At 41.2% G+C, this 15,390-nt stretch overlaps 1 protein-coding gene across 4 annotated transcripts in view; it reads right to left on the bottom strand.

Annotated features, from left to right (window-relative positions):
- Positions 1 to 11,645: 11,645 nt before the first annotated feature.
- The window catches only part of OMA1 (OMA1 zinc metallopeptidase), a 99,181-nt gene continuing 95,436 nt past the window's right edge, over positions 11,646 to 15,390 (bottom strand). For 3 of the 4 annotated variants that reach the window (XM_030207495.1, XM_030207492.1, XM_030207494.1), the window contains exon 9: positions 11,646 to 11,982. In XM_030207495.1, the coding sequence (XP_030063355.1) occupies positions 11,836 to 11,982 (147 nt within the window). In that variant the 3' untranslated portion in view covers positions 11,646 to 11,835. The remainder of the gene's footprint in view (positions 11,983 to 15,390) is intronic. The other variant, XM_030207493.1, reaches the window with a different exon arrangement.

Genomic DNA, 15,390 nt, shown 5'->3' on the forward strand with positions numbered 1-15,390 from the left:
ACCTGCCGTAGCTTGCTTAAAGGTTAGTTCCCTCTTTTTTGAGTCTGCTAGTTTAAACAAGTCTTTTGATGTGAAGATTTAAAAGAACATCTTTGAGAACACATAGGCTCACATAAATAATCAGAAGGTTGGTCAGAAGAAAGTGTTGATGGCATGAAGTACAAATAACGAGCTCCAATGTCAAATCAAAGCAGCTGAAAAAATAGATGCATCCAAACCTAACTACAGCTGCAACAGATATCGCAAATGTTCTGAAATTAACAGACCACGGCATTTACTTAGGACGCATAAAGAAGCTTTAGATGTGTTCTGCAATACATAGATACCGTTCAGCATTCATTTGGTGATGGAACATTTTCTTTAAAAAAAAAAAAACCCCAGGGGTGTTTTTTTTTTTTTGTTACATTTGTACCCCGTGCTTTCCCACTCATGGCAGGCTCAATGCTGCTTACATGGGGCAATGGAGGGTTAAGTGACTTGCCCAGAGTCACAAGGAGCTACCTGTGCCTGAAGTGGGAATCAAACTCAGTTCCTCAGGACCAAAGTCCACCACCCTAACCACTAGGCCACTCCTCCACTGTTGCTACTATTTGAGATTCTACATGGAATGTTCCAACAGTCCATGTAGAAGTCGGCCCTTGCAGATCACCAATGTGGCTGCGCAGGCTTCTGCTTCTATGAGTCTGACATCCTGCAGATGTCAGACTCACAGAAACAGAAGCCTGCGCAGCCTTCTACATGGAATGTTGCTAGTGGAATAGCAACATTCCATGTAGAATCTCCAATAGTAGCAACATTCCATGTAGAATCTCCAATAGTATCTATTTTATTTTTGTTACATTTGTACCCCGCGCTTTCCCACTCATGGCAGGCTCAATGCGGCTTACATGGGGCAATGGAGGGTTAAGTGACTTGCCCAGAGTCACAAGGAGCTGCCTGTGCCTGAAGTGGGAATCAAACTCAGTTCCTCAGGACCAAAGTCCACCACCCTAACCACTAGGCCACTCCTCCACTCTTTACGATGATGGGGAAGGGAAGGGAGAAAATAATGGGGCTTTTTTTTAAAATCTTGTCAGCATAAGTACATAAGTAATGCCACACTGGGAAAAGACCAAGGGTCCATCGAGCCCAGCATCCTGTCCACAACAGCGGCCAATCCAGGCCAAGGGCACCTGGCGAGCTTCCCAAACGTACAAACACTCTACACATGTTATTCCTGGAATAACCCCTTTTTAAAATCTGCTAAGCTAACCGCCTTCACCACGTTCTCCGGCAACGAATTCCAGAGTTTAATTATGCGTTGGGTGAAGAAAAATTTTTTCAAGGTGCCAATCAAAATATATTTTAATACTTAATAAACCTTTAAACCCGGGACTTCATTTCTCATTACACCTCCTTCTGGGATCTGCTTCTTTTCTGTGGGGTGACATCAAACAACTGTCTGAAGGCTTCGGGAACATACTGCCTGAGGGGCCCTCTTACTAAGGCTCGTAGCGCCTACATGCATACAACGCATGTCAAATTGCAACTACCGCCTGGACACTGCATGCCCCAGGCAGTAACTTCATTTTTGACACACGTCCAAAACACACAGTAGAAATGTTCTACCGCGTGACGCTTACCCGGTGGTAATCGGCAGTGTATGCGCACTGTATAATTATGGTACAGCCAGAGACCCCCCCACTGGAATGGTGGAGGGCCCAGTCACAGAGCTCAGGCCAGTACAGACCTTGGCTGAGTCAGAAATCTGATGGCTGACATAACTGGGAGCTTACTGGAAAAGTATGGCCTAGTTTGTAGCCCAGATTGAGGCCTAAATAAGCTAAATTAGGAAAAGTTAATAGATATGGAAACAAAATAGAGGATTTCAACACAAAATGGAAGCCCGTATCTGTTACAAAGTGGAATTTTCTCTAATGTAAGTTAGAAAAACAAGTTGAGAAATAAGTGAGTCATAGCAGGTGCAAAGAAAATAGGGAACTAGCTGTTCCAGAGAGGAGGGAGACTTCCTGTGAGCAGGATTGTGGTCAGCTGGTCAGCTGGTGTGAGAAAGGAAAGGCGTAGCAAGATAGAAGCTACTCATTAGCATGAGCCAATCAGTGACAACCATGACATTAGCATAGACCCAATCAGGTATATCTACTGTCATATTACCCATATCCTGAGGGCACCTATAAAAATCCGGGTATTTCCTGGTTTGAGTTAGAGAGAAAAGGGTTGGCACTCTCTCTCCAAGGGAAACCAATGTGTCCAGCAGAATTGACAAATTACCTAATTGCTTTCCCTTGTAAAACCTCTAATTGGTGAAAGAAATTATAAAACATTAGCAAATAATTAACACCTGTTTGCAGCTTATTATATTCCTATAATTAATTGATTGTACATGCCTGTTGTCAATCACTGATTTGATTTATACCTTAGCAAATAAACTCCTCATTCCAAATGATGATTTGTGGGCTTCACTTAATGATCAAAGGCTGTAAGTATAAATGCATTGTATAACTTGTCATAAGGCTGGTATCTTTTCCTTAGACCTAACTTCTCCCTTAGAGGCAATAACTCCCTGATTACCCCAGTACTAGTGTTATTTAGAGATGGAGTCAGATTAAGGTCACTCTAGCCTTCCTGGGGGGGGCTCGGGACCCCCCAATTCTCAACAGCACTGACAATACCGCCCGGTTAACACGTGAGACCTTACCACTAAGTCAGCAAGCACAAATGCCAACCCCTCTGATCACACAAGCTAGATCCCCCCTTCGGAGTCCCAATCCCCTGCCAGAAAACCCTACCCCTGTTCAGAAGCCCTGCCCCTGACAGAAAACCCCTCCATGGACCCCTACTCTTCTACTCTCTAACTGCCCCCCCCCAATCCAAAGCAGCGGTGATTCCCCTCCATTGCTACTCAGGTCAGCACTCTCCTCAAAAATAGTGCCTGCCCCTGTCTCCCAGAACTACTGTTAGGGTTCATCTTTCCTAAAGGGGGCTGAAGGGGGTCTCAGAATTGTGTTATTGGTGGCAGCCACCATGGACACATAGCATTAGCGCCAGTAGCTGTCATAATTTGTTTTAATACATGGCCTGTAACACGGTGCACTTTAGCAAAAGGACCCTAAATATGCAAAGAACTGACCACCCCCAAATGTTTTTTTTCCCCAAAATGAACCAAAATGCTTTTGCCTTTGCACATCCCTACCAATTAGCTACATCATAGTGATGACCCGAAAAAACCAGTATTTACCATCAAATACGAACCTAAAATATATGGTGCCAAAAATCAAATATCCATGTATTTATACCCACTGCTCCTAACACCTTTATTCCTTCAAAAGAACAAACAATGATAGAATGTAGTTTAATATAAAGTAAAATTCAAACCAATTAAATAATGAATCTCTTCTATTTTTTAAGGTCCATACTACTAACGACAGCCTGGCCAAAATATCAGCCAAAGCAATAAAACAGTGTACTGATAAAAAAAGCATCTCATTCCAGAGAACAGAGATACAATACAGGTGCTGCTGACTATGAGATAGGACATGAGGTATCTTGGGGAGACTATTTCACTGCGCTGGAGAAGAACGACGCTGGCACCTTGTCATGGTTTGCTAAATTAAAGCAGGCAAACAGCTCAGCACAGGGGAGATCAAATGATTTCCCTCTAAACATGCTCATGAAATTCAAGTCAAGGAGAAATACGAATTTCCATCAACATGGGAAGGAAGAATTAGGGGTAGGGGAGGAAGAACATGAGAGAGAATAAAACCCATGAAGGAAAAGGATCAGATAAGGTAGAGAGGAATAACAGAAAAACATCAGTGAGTGGTAAGTGGTGAACAAATGAACACACACAAGAAATGCTCAGGTGATATACTGGCCAATTTGATGATTTATCACCTCATCAGATGGCCTCAATGAAAAAAAAAACTGGCTCGTAATCAAACTTTCCCCAAGTGCTGTCTTGAATGTTTCCATATTTAAAAAAAAAAATCATTTTGCACAACAGATCTTACAAATAGAGCATACACACTCTTTTCTCTAGACTGGTAGCATCTCCGAAAGGAGACAATTTCTCAGTCTGAATACAATCGATAGCAATTTTCAGATGTACTATATTCTACTTAAAATAATATTTTCTAATGATTCCAGAAGGCCTACAGAGATGGCAGCTTTTTACATTTTATTTATTTATTTATTTTTAGGAAACATAATAAACTGCAAAAAATCAATTGAATAAAAAACTGCCTAGGATTATTATGATCAGATAGATATCACCGATCAACCCAATAGAATTCTTTGCATTATAAATTCTGCCCTAACATTTAGTTTAAGCATTTAAAGACATGCATTTTTTTTTTAATCAAGATGATAAAAGACATCATGGCTTCTATTTAAATGTTTAGAATGAAATGGGATTTGTGATAAATAACATATGATAACAATGTTATTGCACACTAAGAATTAGTAAATGGAGGCCAAAATGTTTTAGGAAACCTTTTGAAAAATGGTGGGTCCCTTCATGATCCTTAAACCACGGGGAATTCTTTGTTGTCTACAATATTCCAATAAAAATGAGTGATGTAAATCGAATTTGATTGCATTTTTCTGTTTCAATGTAACATTCGACCACCTATCTAAAGATGATAAGTGAATGTCCTCATCTTCTGTGAATGGCTCTTGTGATTGTAAAAGTCCATTAAGTCGGTCGTCTGGATAGCTCAATATATTATCCCATGGTTGAAAAGACATGATAGGACCACTGTGGGTGAACCAAAGTCCAACAACCGCAGAAACAAAAGGGGTTCAAAGTTTCCACAAAGGTACAACAAAAAAAGAAAAAGTGTTTTTCCACTTTTTCTTTTTTTGTTGTACCTTTGTGGAAACTTTGAACCCCTTTTGTTTCTTAGAAAACCTTTTACCACGCTGAGGTAAAAGGACCCCTGCGCTGGCGTCGGCGAGCAGGATTACCGTACACCAAGACCCCCTTTTACTGCACAGATAAAAGGAGGGGTTTTTTTTTTTTTTGCTTTAAAGAAGGAAATGGCTGTGCAGTAAGTTAAGAACTTGGGATGCTCGGAAGCGGTAAGGGCTCCCGTGCTAACCTGGCAGTAACTGAGCAGTGCACGGTGCTGCCCAATTACAACCTGGTAAGCCCCCAATGGTAAAAAAAAATTTCCAAGCACCAGAAATGGTGGGCGGCGTACGCCTTCCAGTGGTAAGGCCAATTTGTCGTGCACCATTGCTGCAGTAGCCCTCCTGTGGGTTTGTAAAAGGGACCCTTGGTAAATAAGGCCCCAAATACTTAACCAATATTTTAAGTGACCTGGAAAACAATGAGACCTTTGGGTTTGCTTATGTGCCTTTCCTTTTGATCAATTCATCTACCAATTATATTTTTACGCTTAATTTATCACTGAAAAATGGCTTATGACTATCAAACTGTATTTTTTTTCCTTATCAATTAAAACAATCTGAAACTTTGCTACTGAGAAAATTAAGCACTAAGGCGGGGGGTTCTATATATGGCACCCTTTTAAAAAATACGCACGGAAAACACTTCCAAGCGTATTTTATAAGCAGCGCCCAGATTTAGGTGCTGTATATAGACTATGTCTAGTTGACACCCTAGTGCCTGTGCACCTCCATTTACACCAACAAACACATGGCATAAATCCCAGCACGTAAATTTAGACGCAGAGGGCCATAGTCTATAAGCATGCACATACATTTTGAAACGCCCATGAAACACCCATGCCCCTGCCCATAATCACACCCGCTTTTTGCCTGCATGACACGCTGTGCATTACAGAATACACAGCGATTTTCACGTGTAAATGTTAATTATTACCAAATAGTGCTCATTATTGCTTGTTAAGAGCTGTTATCAACGCTGATTGGTTTGCTAAGCCAATTAAGTTATGCGCGTTGTTATAGAATATGCTTGGATTTCAGCACAGAACGCTAGGTGTGCTATATAGAATCTGGGGGTAAGCTCTATTCTATAAGAGGAGTGCACCCTGTATAGAATCATGTTTGGCGGAAGAAACCAAAAGGACCAGACTGAAGACCACAAATAGTAAGAGCACGAAAATAGTTTTATTAGGACCCTACACGGTCCGTGTTTCGGCCAAAAAAGACCTTCCACAGGGGTCTAAAACAAAACAAGATAAAATTGTATAATATAAAAACACATCAAAAAATTTTTCTACAAAATTCTGTGCAAAACATATAATAGTGAAATTGAAACACAATTAAAACCATAAAAATCTAAAAACATGTGATATCCCAAATCGTTACAAAAGATAAAGATGCGACGATTTGAAATAATCCGTTTAGTGCCTTTTTATCACATATAAATTCGCACTATATATATATAGTTTTAATATAAGTATTCGTGTATGTGGCTTTGGATGTTTGAAACAGCATCATAACATTTTTATGCCTATATTATGCAGCTTTGGCTTTTATTGTTATTTTGGATTATTTCATATCATCGCATCTTTATTTATCTTTTGTAACAATTTTTTGGCTGAAACACAGACCGTGTAGGGTCCTAATAAAACTATTTTGGTGCTCTTCAGTCTGGTCCTTTTGGTTTCTTCCGTTCTTCTTGTGGTTGCCAGTTTCTCACACTGCCATTAAGGAATCTTTGCCTATTCTTCCATACAGAACTGTTTCTCAACTCTATGAAATTTGAGGGGGTCTTTTACTAAAGCTTAGCTTGAGTTAATTGCAGCAGGGCCCATTTTATTCCTAAGGGCCCCGCTGCAGATAACTCAAGCTAAGCTTTAGTAAAAGGACCCCTGAGTGTTTCTATGCATGGACAGCTTACTTCAGATCAGAACCCAGAAAACAAGAGTAGCCCCTGTACCAAGCAGAGTTTGAGTGGGAATCCCAAACCAGGTCATCATCTCCCCCAGCAGCCTCCCTTCCCTGAAGAGCTTGCCACATGCCACAAAAACAGGGGGCCTCCCACCCCCTTGCAATGGCTCAGGGGCTGCAGCAACAGCCTACGAGGAAACCGGCTCACCCGGGGGTGAAATACAGCTCATCACAGGGACTAGAGGCAACAGAGGAGGAAGGAGAAGCATGAGCATGTTTCCCCCCTATAGAGTTGCTCCCCGGAGCCACCCCCAACTTTTTGGCCTTCTTCTTGGAGGGAAACGCATCCACAGCCAAAGTAGCACGGGCCACTTCTTTAGACTCCTGTGGGGGGAGGGTCTGACAATGCTGATTAGGTCCACAGCTGGGGTACTCATCCAGTCCAGGGATTCCTGCCAGAAGAGACAGATCTCTGCATAAGCTGGAGCGGAGTCTTCTGTCATGAAGCCTCCCGAACAAAATGCAAACATGACGCCTCCGAGGAGTAGGAAGAATTCTGCTCCCAGGAGGCCACAGCATCTTAACCAACCCTCTCACCACGCCTCTCACAGCTCAAGGGAAGGATCCGATTCCCACCACAGAACCTTTGAACAATCCCAGCCAATTTGCTAGGACTGGTGAGATGTCCTCCAGCCTACCCAGCATGCAGACTAGCTACCCAGTACAGACACCGCTAGCTTACCCTAACTCCTCCCCCCCTGGCCTGGGCAAGCAAGGCCATCAAGAGGCCTGCCATGGTCACCCAGACCATCATCGGGTGCGGCTCACACCACCATTATAGGTGGGATCAGCCTGTCACCCTTGCTGATGTCTATATGCTTTGAAAACGAGTACCTATACCTTCAAACAAATGTACTACAGAAAGGCCAAATCAAAGCCTTGACCTAAACCCTATAGAAATGGTGTAGCAAGACTTGAAATTTGTTTTTCATGCCAGGCAGCCCTCAGACAACACAGACTCGAAATACTTTTCTGTACGGCAGGTACTAGCTAAAATTCCTCCAAGGTGCTGTGAAAGATTTAACAAGTGTTACAAAAAATGTTTGCTGAAGTTATTTCTGCTCAAGGTGACACCACCACTTAATGAAGGGTTCATATACTATTTCACACAAGAATATATATTGCAGAATAATTTTATTGAATAAAAAGAGATATACATTTTTCTTTTTTTACCTGTTATTTGTCCAATAGGGTTACTTTTCTCTCATACTAGGGTTTCGTTACAATCAAATCATGTTTTTGAGTGTAAATTGTGCTAAATCTGAGACCATCCTACTGTGTGGGTTAGAACCAGGACCACCTGGTCTGCACCCAACACACCCTACCCCAACTGTATCTTGGGATGATACCGACCTGATAAGTGGGTCGCTTAAAAGAAAACTACGAACAAGAAAGTCTTCTCACGTTAGTAATGTTTATTCTTAGAAAAATTAGTAAAAATAAGAAACGATCTGTAGCAAAATAAAGCAGGGTAATTAGGACACACAATCAAAGGGTAAAACTGGCACACAGAAACACCTATCGAACTGATGACTCCCCAGCAGCAAGAGAACGTCCGTGTTTTACCGCCCCTCCTTCTCAGGGTGTTATATACTATCATTCTTAACTCAGAGTACAAAGAAGCTGATTTTGTAATATGTTATTCTTTTTTCATGATTGAAAAAAAAGTACATAAAAATATCTTTTCCTGTTTTTCTAATTACACAAGTTCTTGTTAAAACTTATCATCTCGTTCATACGAAGGAAAAGGCCATGGTCCTAAAGAAAAGGTCACATTCTTACAAAAAACAGTATATTTTTTCTCCCTCGCCCCAGGCAAGTCCTATCTCATATCCCCCTACATTCTGTCCTCCCTTCATAAGTACATAAGTATTGCCATCGAGCCCAGCATCCTGTTTCCAACAGTGGCCAATCCAGGTCACAAATACCCAACAAGTTTATCTTGCTTCCTATGGTTGTTTTTTTTTTTTAATTGTTGTGTCTGTGCTCCTGTGTCTTTGCATGCAAGGAGGTTTAATAAACAGGAGTGAAAGTGAGTCTATCTAGTCTATTGTAAGCAAGGAAGCCAATTAGGACAATCTGAGTTTTCCCTTCCCAGCGCAGCCCTCATCCCAATTTACTCAAAACAAAGCAAGCAAACAAACAAATGGAATTCAAACGTGTGGGATATCCTGTTCAGAAGGAATAGATCCTCAGGAGCTTAGCCGAGATTGGGTGGCAGAACCGGTAGTGGGAGGGGGGATAGTGCTGGGCAGACTTATACGGTCTGTGCCAGAACCGTGGTGGGAGGCGGGCAGGGATAGTGCTGGGCAGACTTATACGGTCTGTGGCTCTGTGCCCTGAAAAAGACAGGTACAAATCAAGGTAAGGTATACACAAAAGTGGCACATATGAGTTTATCTTGTTGGGCAGACTGGATGGACCGTGCAGGTCTTTTTCTGCCGTCATCTACTATGTTACTATGTATAACATCTTAAATGATCCTTTTCAGGAAGATGGTACATCAAAAAATTTATAAATAAATGAACACATACATACCATGTGCCAATGGTTTCCCTCAGTTTATATGCTTAAATCTGCGCCTTCCAAACAACCATCTCACTACAGAGAGATCTGGTCAGTCTCTCTCAGTGAAGACTGCACCTCGGCTGGTTCCCTGCACTATCTGCTCAACCCCAGCTAGGTAGAACTAAGTAACAGATTTCTCGCTCTTTCCAGTCTCCCTATCTGCCTTGGATGCTCACTTATTCCCCCTCCTCCCTAAATAATGGCCTCTGTGGAAATCACCGGCCCCTGTATTTCAGCATGAGCTGGGAACAATGGACAAGATTATGTTAAAAGTGCTGCTTTCTCCTAATGGAGATTAGGTTTCCCATAAATTGCCAACATCACATGAAAACCCTCCAACAAAGTGCACTTCCTTGATGGAAACACTGGCAACCCCTTTATCTCCATACGGTTCCCTTGATCACACAGCTGCGTAGACAGTATTGTATTGTATGGGCCATTGCTCTTGAGGACAGATGGGGGGGGGGGGTGTGTGGAGGGAGCTTGTGCAGTAAATTCCTTTCGTTTATTTAATTTTACCCACAGTAGAGGTAAATAACACCCCACCACCTGTAGTTGTAAATTCCTTTTGCTCTGCACACCATCAGCCCTGCACTGCCCCGCCCCACCCCCCTTACACTACCAAGTTCACAAAAGTTCTCTCAGCACTGTGGGGGAAATTCAGTAAATGGTGCCCAAAGCTAGGTGCCAGAATATCTGTGCTAAGCTAGTACTCTATGTGGAATGAGCTTTACAGAATACTAGCTTAGTATGAATTTCACACCTAACTTTGAGCGCCAAGCATTTGCCTGCCAAAGTCTGGTGTAAATGCTGGCACCCGAATGATGGCGGTTAGGTGTGCAAATGCAAGTATTCTATAACATCATGTCTAATTTCTGGGAACGCCTTTGACCCACCCTGGCCCTGCCCCTTTTGGAGTTGTATGCTATGAAATTTAGGCAAAATGAAAAAGAACCAGAGAATGATATAATGGAGATAACAAAACAGTGAAAGGATTGACCCCAAAAAATGTTCTATGATGTACCAACAGAAGAGCGGCACTTTACATTTTTTTCCCGATTTCGATAAGTGAAAATTTAACATATATAGAGTTCCTAAAGAAGTTCTTCAAAACCCTGCAGAGTCAGACTCATTATGATCTCACTTTGAAAGCATTATTACTACTTGAAGATCGAATAAACACTGGAGATTTTGGACTCACTATCATTTTACTTTGAAAATTCAGCTATATCCAAAAAAAAAAAACCGCTGGACATTTTGCTACAGCTCCACTTGGATTTGTTTTTTTAGTGAGTTAAGATCGTCAAGAGGGCCATTGGATAGATCGTTTGACGGCATTGATAACACTATATGGACCAAAATCTCATTCAGCGTGGAGTGGCATTTTCTACATACGCTAAGTGCCTTTAAAATTTTTCATTATTTGTTTATTATAGCTACTCTTTATAGAAATGACATACTAAACAGACAGTGATTGTAGCACACTCACACATACATAAAAATATTTCTTTGTGTGCAAGAGGTTCGTTGGAGCCAGTGACAGGATTGACTCATTTATTCTTTAAATTTAGTGATAAGAGAATTTTCATGAACATTGTTTTTATTTGGATATCACTTATAGCACGTGGGTGCACTTGATTAAAAAATTAAAAATAAAGAGAAACTCTATGATCGAGAAACTTGTCCACCCTTAGAGACGTCGTTCACTTCGGTGTAGCCTCGCTTGGGTGAGTTTATACTCTGAGAACTTTTCTATGATTCTCACATATTTATAATATCGTATTTATACAAAAAAGATTTTTTTTCTAAAGAATAATTCATCGTAGAACAGTTTTGGGGTCAATCCTTTCACTGTTTTGTTATCTCCATTATATCATTCTCTGGTTCTTTTTCATTTTGTTATTGTTATTTCACCAGAGACTTTTAGGGAATTCATTTTTTGATAATGAAATTTAGGCATGCATATTATAGAATAGAGTGTATGGCAGATTTGTGCATAACTTCTAATCAGTGCCAATTAAGTGCTTGTTAACGCCCAACATCTGTCATCGCCTAATTAATTAGTTTCCATGCAAACCTGTGATCCATGTTCAACTTGCTCACCCAAGTTTTGGTCAACCTGTGCAGAATCTGGTAGTGTGTGCACCTCGAAACACTCTGAACAAAGCAACCTATAATCACCACAGGACACCTTAAAATAGAATTTCTCAGGCAGAAGTTTTTAATATGATTCATGATACTGCTAACTCCAAAAGGTCCTGGTTGATTTAGGTGGGATATAAGAACAGGAATAGAATAGAATAGAAAGGCTAAATTAATTATATTCTAGCGTATCTTGACCAATGCACGAAGCTGGAAGTTTTCCCTCCATGAGATGTTCCAGGTTCATTATGTTCTCTTCTGCACATCCACTGCGACATTTTGTTTTGGTTTCTCTTCAGATTTTTCAAGATGCTGTGTTCTCTGTCTAAATATTAGTCGAGGGTCGGGGTCAGAAAGAGCAGGACAATTACACATTTCTCTTATTTTAAGAGCCTAAAAAAAAAAAAAAAAAAGCAAACATACACATGAAACAGAATTAAACCATAAAATAGTGCTACTAATAAGTGTTACCTGGATTTAGATAAATCATCAATTAATTGGTTACCCATGCATTTTATCATTTAATATTTTAAAAAATTATGCATATGACTCTGGAGAGGCTGAACCATACTGTATGCAAAAAAAGGAGGAAAACAGAAAGACAGTAAAAGAGGGTCAATAGCCCAGGATGTTTGATTTTTTTTTTCTTTTTAAGTATTATAATCTTTTCATGTCCATACACCATGTCCAAAGTTATATTTCCGCCAATGATCATATTTGAACACTCACAAATGTATGGTCATTGACCAAGTTTCATTGGGTAAGGGGGGGGGGGGGACATTAAAAACATTCTACGGCGAAAGGAACAACATTGGATATACCTTTTGAATACAGTCGAACCGAAAGGTCTTAATAAAAACAATAAAAACATTGAATGGAATGCTTATTATTGATCTGCCAAAAACCACCTTTAGAGAAGTGTCTTCCTGATAGGGGGAGCCGCCCTGTTTAGTGACTGGCTAGTCCATGACGTCCAATGATTTAAAAGGCAGTTAGCTTAGCAGAGTTTAAAAAGGGGTTGGACGGTTTCCTAAAGGACAAGTCCATAAACCGCTACTAAACGGACTTGGAAAACTCCAAAATTCCAGGAATAACATGTATAGAATGTTTGTACGTTTGGGAAGCTCGCCAGGTGCCCTTGGCCTGGATTGGCCGCTGTCGTGGACAGGATGCTGGGCTCGATGGACCCTTGGTCTTTTCCCAGTGTGGCATTACTTATGTACTTATGTCCTCTACTTGGCTCACTTTTATTACATAGAGCAGTGATTTAACCTATTGTGATGTCATAGTGGCTCATTCCACCAATAAGAGCCAACCTCATTAGTGATGTCACAATGGCTTGATTGTATAGAATGTTTGTACGTTTGGGAAGCTTGCCAGGTGCCCTTGGCCTGGATTGGCCGCTGTCGTGGACAGGATGCTGGGCTCAATGGACCCTTGGTCTTTTCCCAGTGTGACATTACTTATGTACTTATGTCCTCTACTTGGCTCACTTTTATTACATAGAGCAGTGATTTAACCTATTGTGATGTCATAGTGGCTCATTCCACCAATAAGAGCCAACCTCATTAGTGATGTCACAATGGCTTGATTGTATAGAATGTTTGTACGTTTGGAAAGCTTGCCAGGTGCCCTTGGCCTGGATTGGCCGCTGTCGTGGACAGGATGCTGGGCTCGATGGACCCTTGGTCTTTTCCCAGTGTGGCATTACTTATGTACTTATGTGTGGGCGTCGAGGATTCTCTCTGCGCCATCTTTGTGAAACCAGCGACTGGGACTCAGATTTTTCTCTCGTATTGGACATTTGGAGTCATTACAGCGCCCTTCCTGAAGCAGCCAAGGATTTGGCGAAACAAGGCGCACTTGTTGAAGGGTTTATTGATTGCGTTGTAGGCCGTAGCCAAGAAGTAAAGAAGGATTGCCGGTTCGCCTCTCAGACCAAGCCGTTATCAGCCTTATTTCCTCGGCATCCATCACAACCTGTAGTTAAGTATTGTTTATTTTTTTAGGTTGAGTATAGAAGGTTCTGGTTTAGATTGATTGGCTTGCTTGTGTATATGGGGGGTTGCCCGTGCAGTTAGCGTTATACATTGGAGCCGGGTACAGTCTGTTCTAGTTTTCTAGTTTTAGTTTGGTGTCTCTCACGAGGTGATAAGGAAGGAACAAAGGAGTTTTTAAAATCATTCGCTTTTCTCATGTAGAGTGAGTTTTTTGCGCTTGATTATTTTTTTTCCTTTGCTCCTCACAGGAACCAATGATAATAATGGACTCCTAAGCTGATAGTGGTTTTATCAATACGATTGTATTTTCCCTATCTGGAGCTTTGAGGTTCCCATTTATGTAATTGGTCATTATAGATTTCTTTATTGGAATCTCTAGTAAACCACTGGGGAGACACCCACAAACTAAATTCTCAATTTTCAAACTTCTGTGAATGCTTGGGAAAGATCCTCCATAGTGCAGGGCCATCCTTAAAGAACGGACAGATCAAAAGGCATTGAACAGTCTGCATCACCAACAAATTACAGGTAACTGGATTTATATATTCATTCGATGTGTAACTGTAACTACTCAGATAATACTTAGCTGTGGTTTGTGCTAGGGCAAATTCAACTAGTCCAAGCCCAACGGCGAGCTCCCGCTTCGCTCGTAGCTTCTTAAGGAGCCGGACAAACTAACCCTTCTCAGCACCTTCACGGACCACCAGCTTTCAACTGTTTCAACTGAGGCAGTTGAAAGCTGGTGGTCTGTGAAGGTGCTGAGAAGGGCTAGTTTGTCCGACTCCTTAAGAAGCTACGAGCGAAGCGGGAGCTCGCCGTTGGGCTTGGACTAGTTGAATTTGTCCTAGCACAAACCACAGCTAAGTATTATCTGAGTAGTTACAGTTACACATCGAATGAATATATGAAATTGATAGATCGATGTGCAAGAGGTTTTTATGACTGATGAGGATTCTTGCCAGCGTGAACTGAATGTCAGACACGCAGAGCAGAGCGGTCAGCTAGTTTAGTTTTGAGCGTAAACAGCTGTGACCGGGAGTCTGAAGTCTTTTCCTCTATAACTAATTGCAGTTGCCATACTGGAGTAAATACTTGTTCCCATTTATATTTATGTAGTAGTGCATTGCAAGAACAAGTACCAAAGAGATTGTTTAGGTAACTGGATTTAGCAATGTATTCCCAATTTGCCACGCTAGGTCTTGACCTGCGACTTAGATATGCGAGCAATTTAGAGTCTTCTGCAGAAGCTGTTCAGTTGCCCTGATGCTTCAGCTAAGATCGGTGTCAAGATTTCCAAGTCATGCCTGCCACACCACTTCATGGGAATTTGCAGATAAGCAATATTGCAACAGAATTTGTTAAAATAGCTATAAAAACCATGAATCCAATAATATTAACACCTTATCAGAATGTATCTGCGGCTGTAAGAGGAATTAGATACCGATGAAACCTATTTTGATAAGCCATAATTACAGTACGTACAGCTGACTTGTTTGCTAAATGTTTGGCTTGTGTTGCTCAAACTATGTCCATAACCATTAAATGGAGGATCTCTTCCTTGTAAGATTTGGTTTCCTGCCAAAAATGTAGGCAAAGGTACACAACTGAAAATACAGATAAATAAAAACAGTTACACCATCTGGTTTCAATGTGATTATGAATCATCAAGAGAGCAGGATTAAGGGGTTGTACCGATACCTTCTATTTTTAAACCTCTTGTTGCTGTGCATAATTACAAGTCCAGAGTATTTGGGGATAGCTTGCCTTTCCTTTTTAAAATGTGTCTATAAATCCAGCTTAA

This window comes from Microcaecilia unicolor, chromosome 6 (assembly GCF_901765095.1).
Source record: "Microcaecilia unicolor chromosome 6, aMicUni1.1, whole genome shotgun sequence".
In the NCBI taxonomy this organism is placed as follows: Eukaryota; Metazoa; Chordata; class Amphibia; order Gymnophiona; family Siphonopidae; genus Microcaecilia; species Microcaecilia unicolor.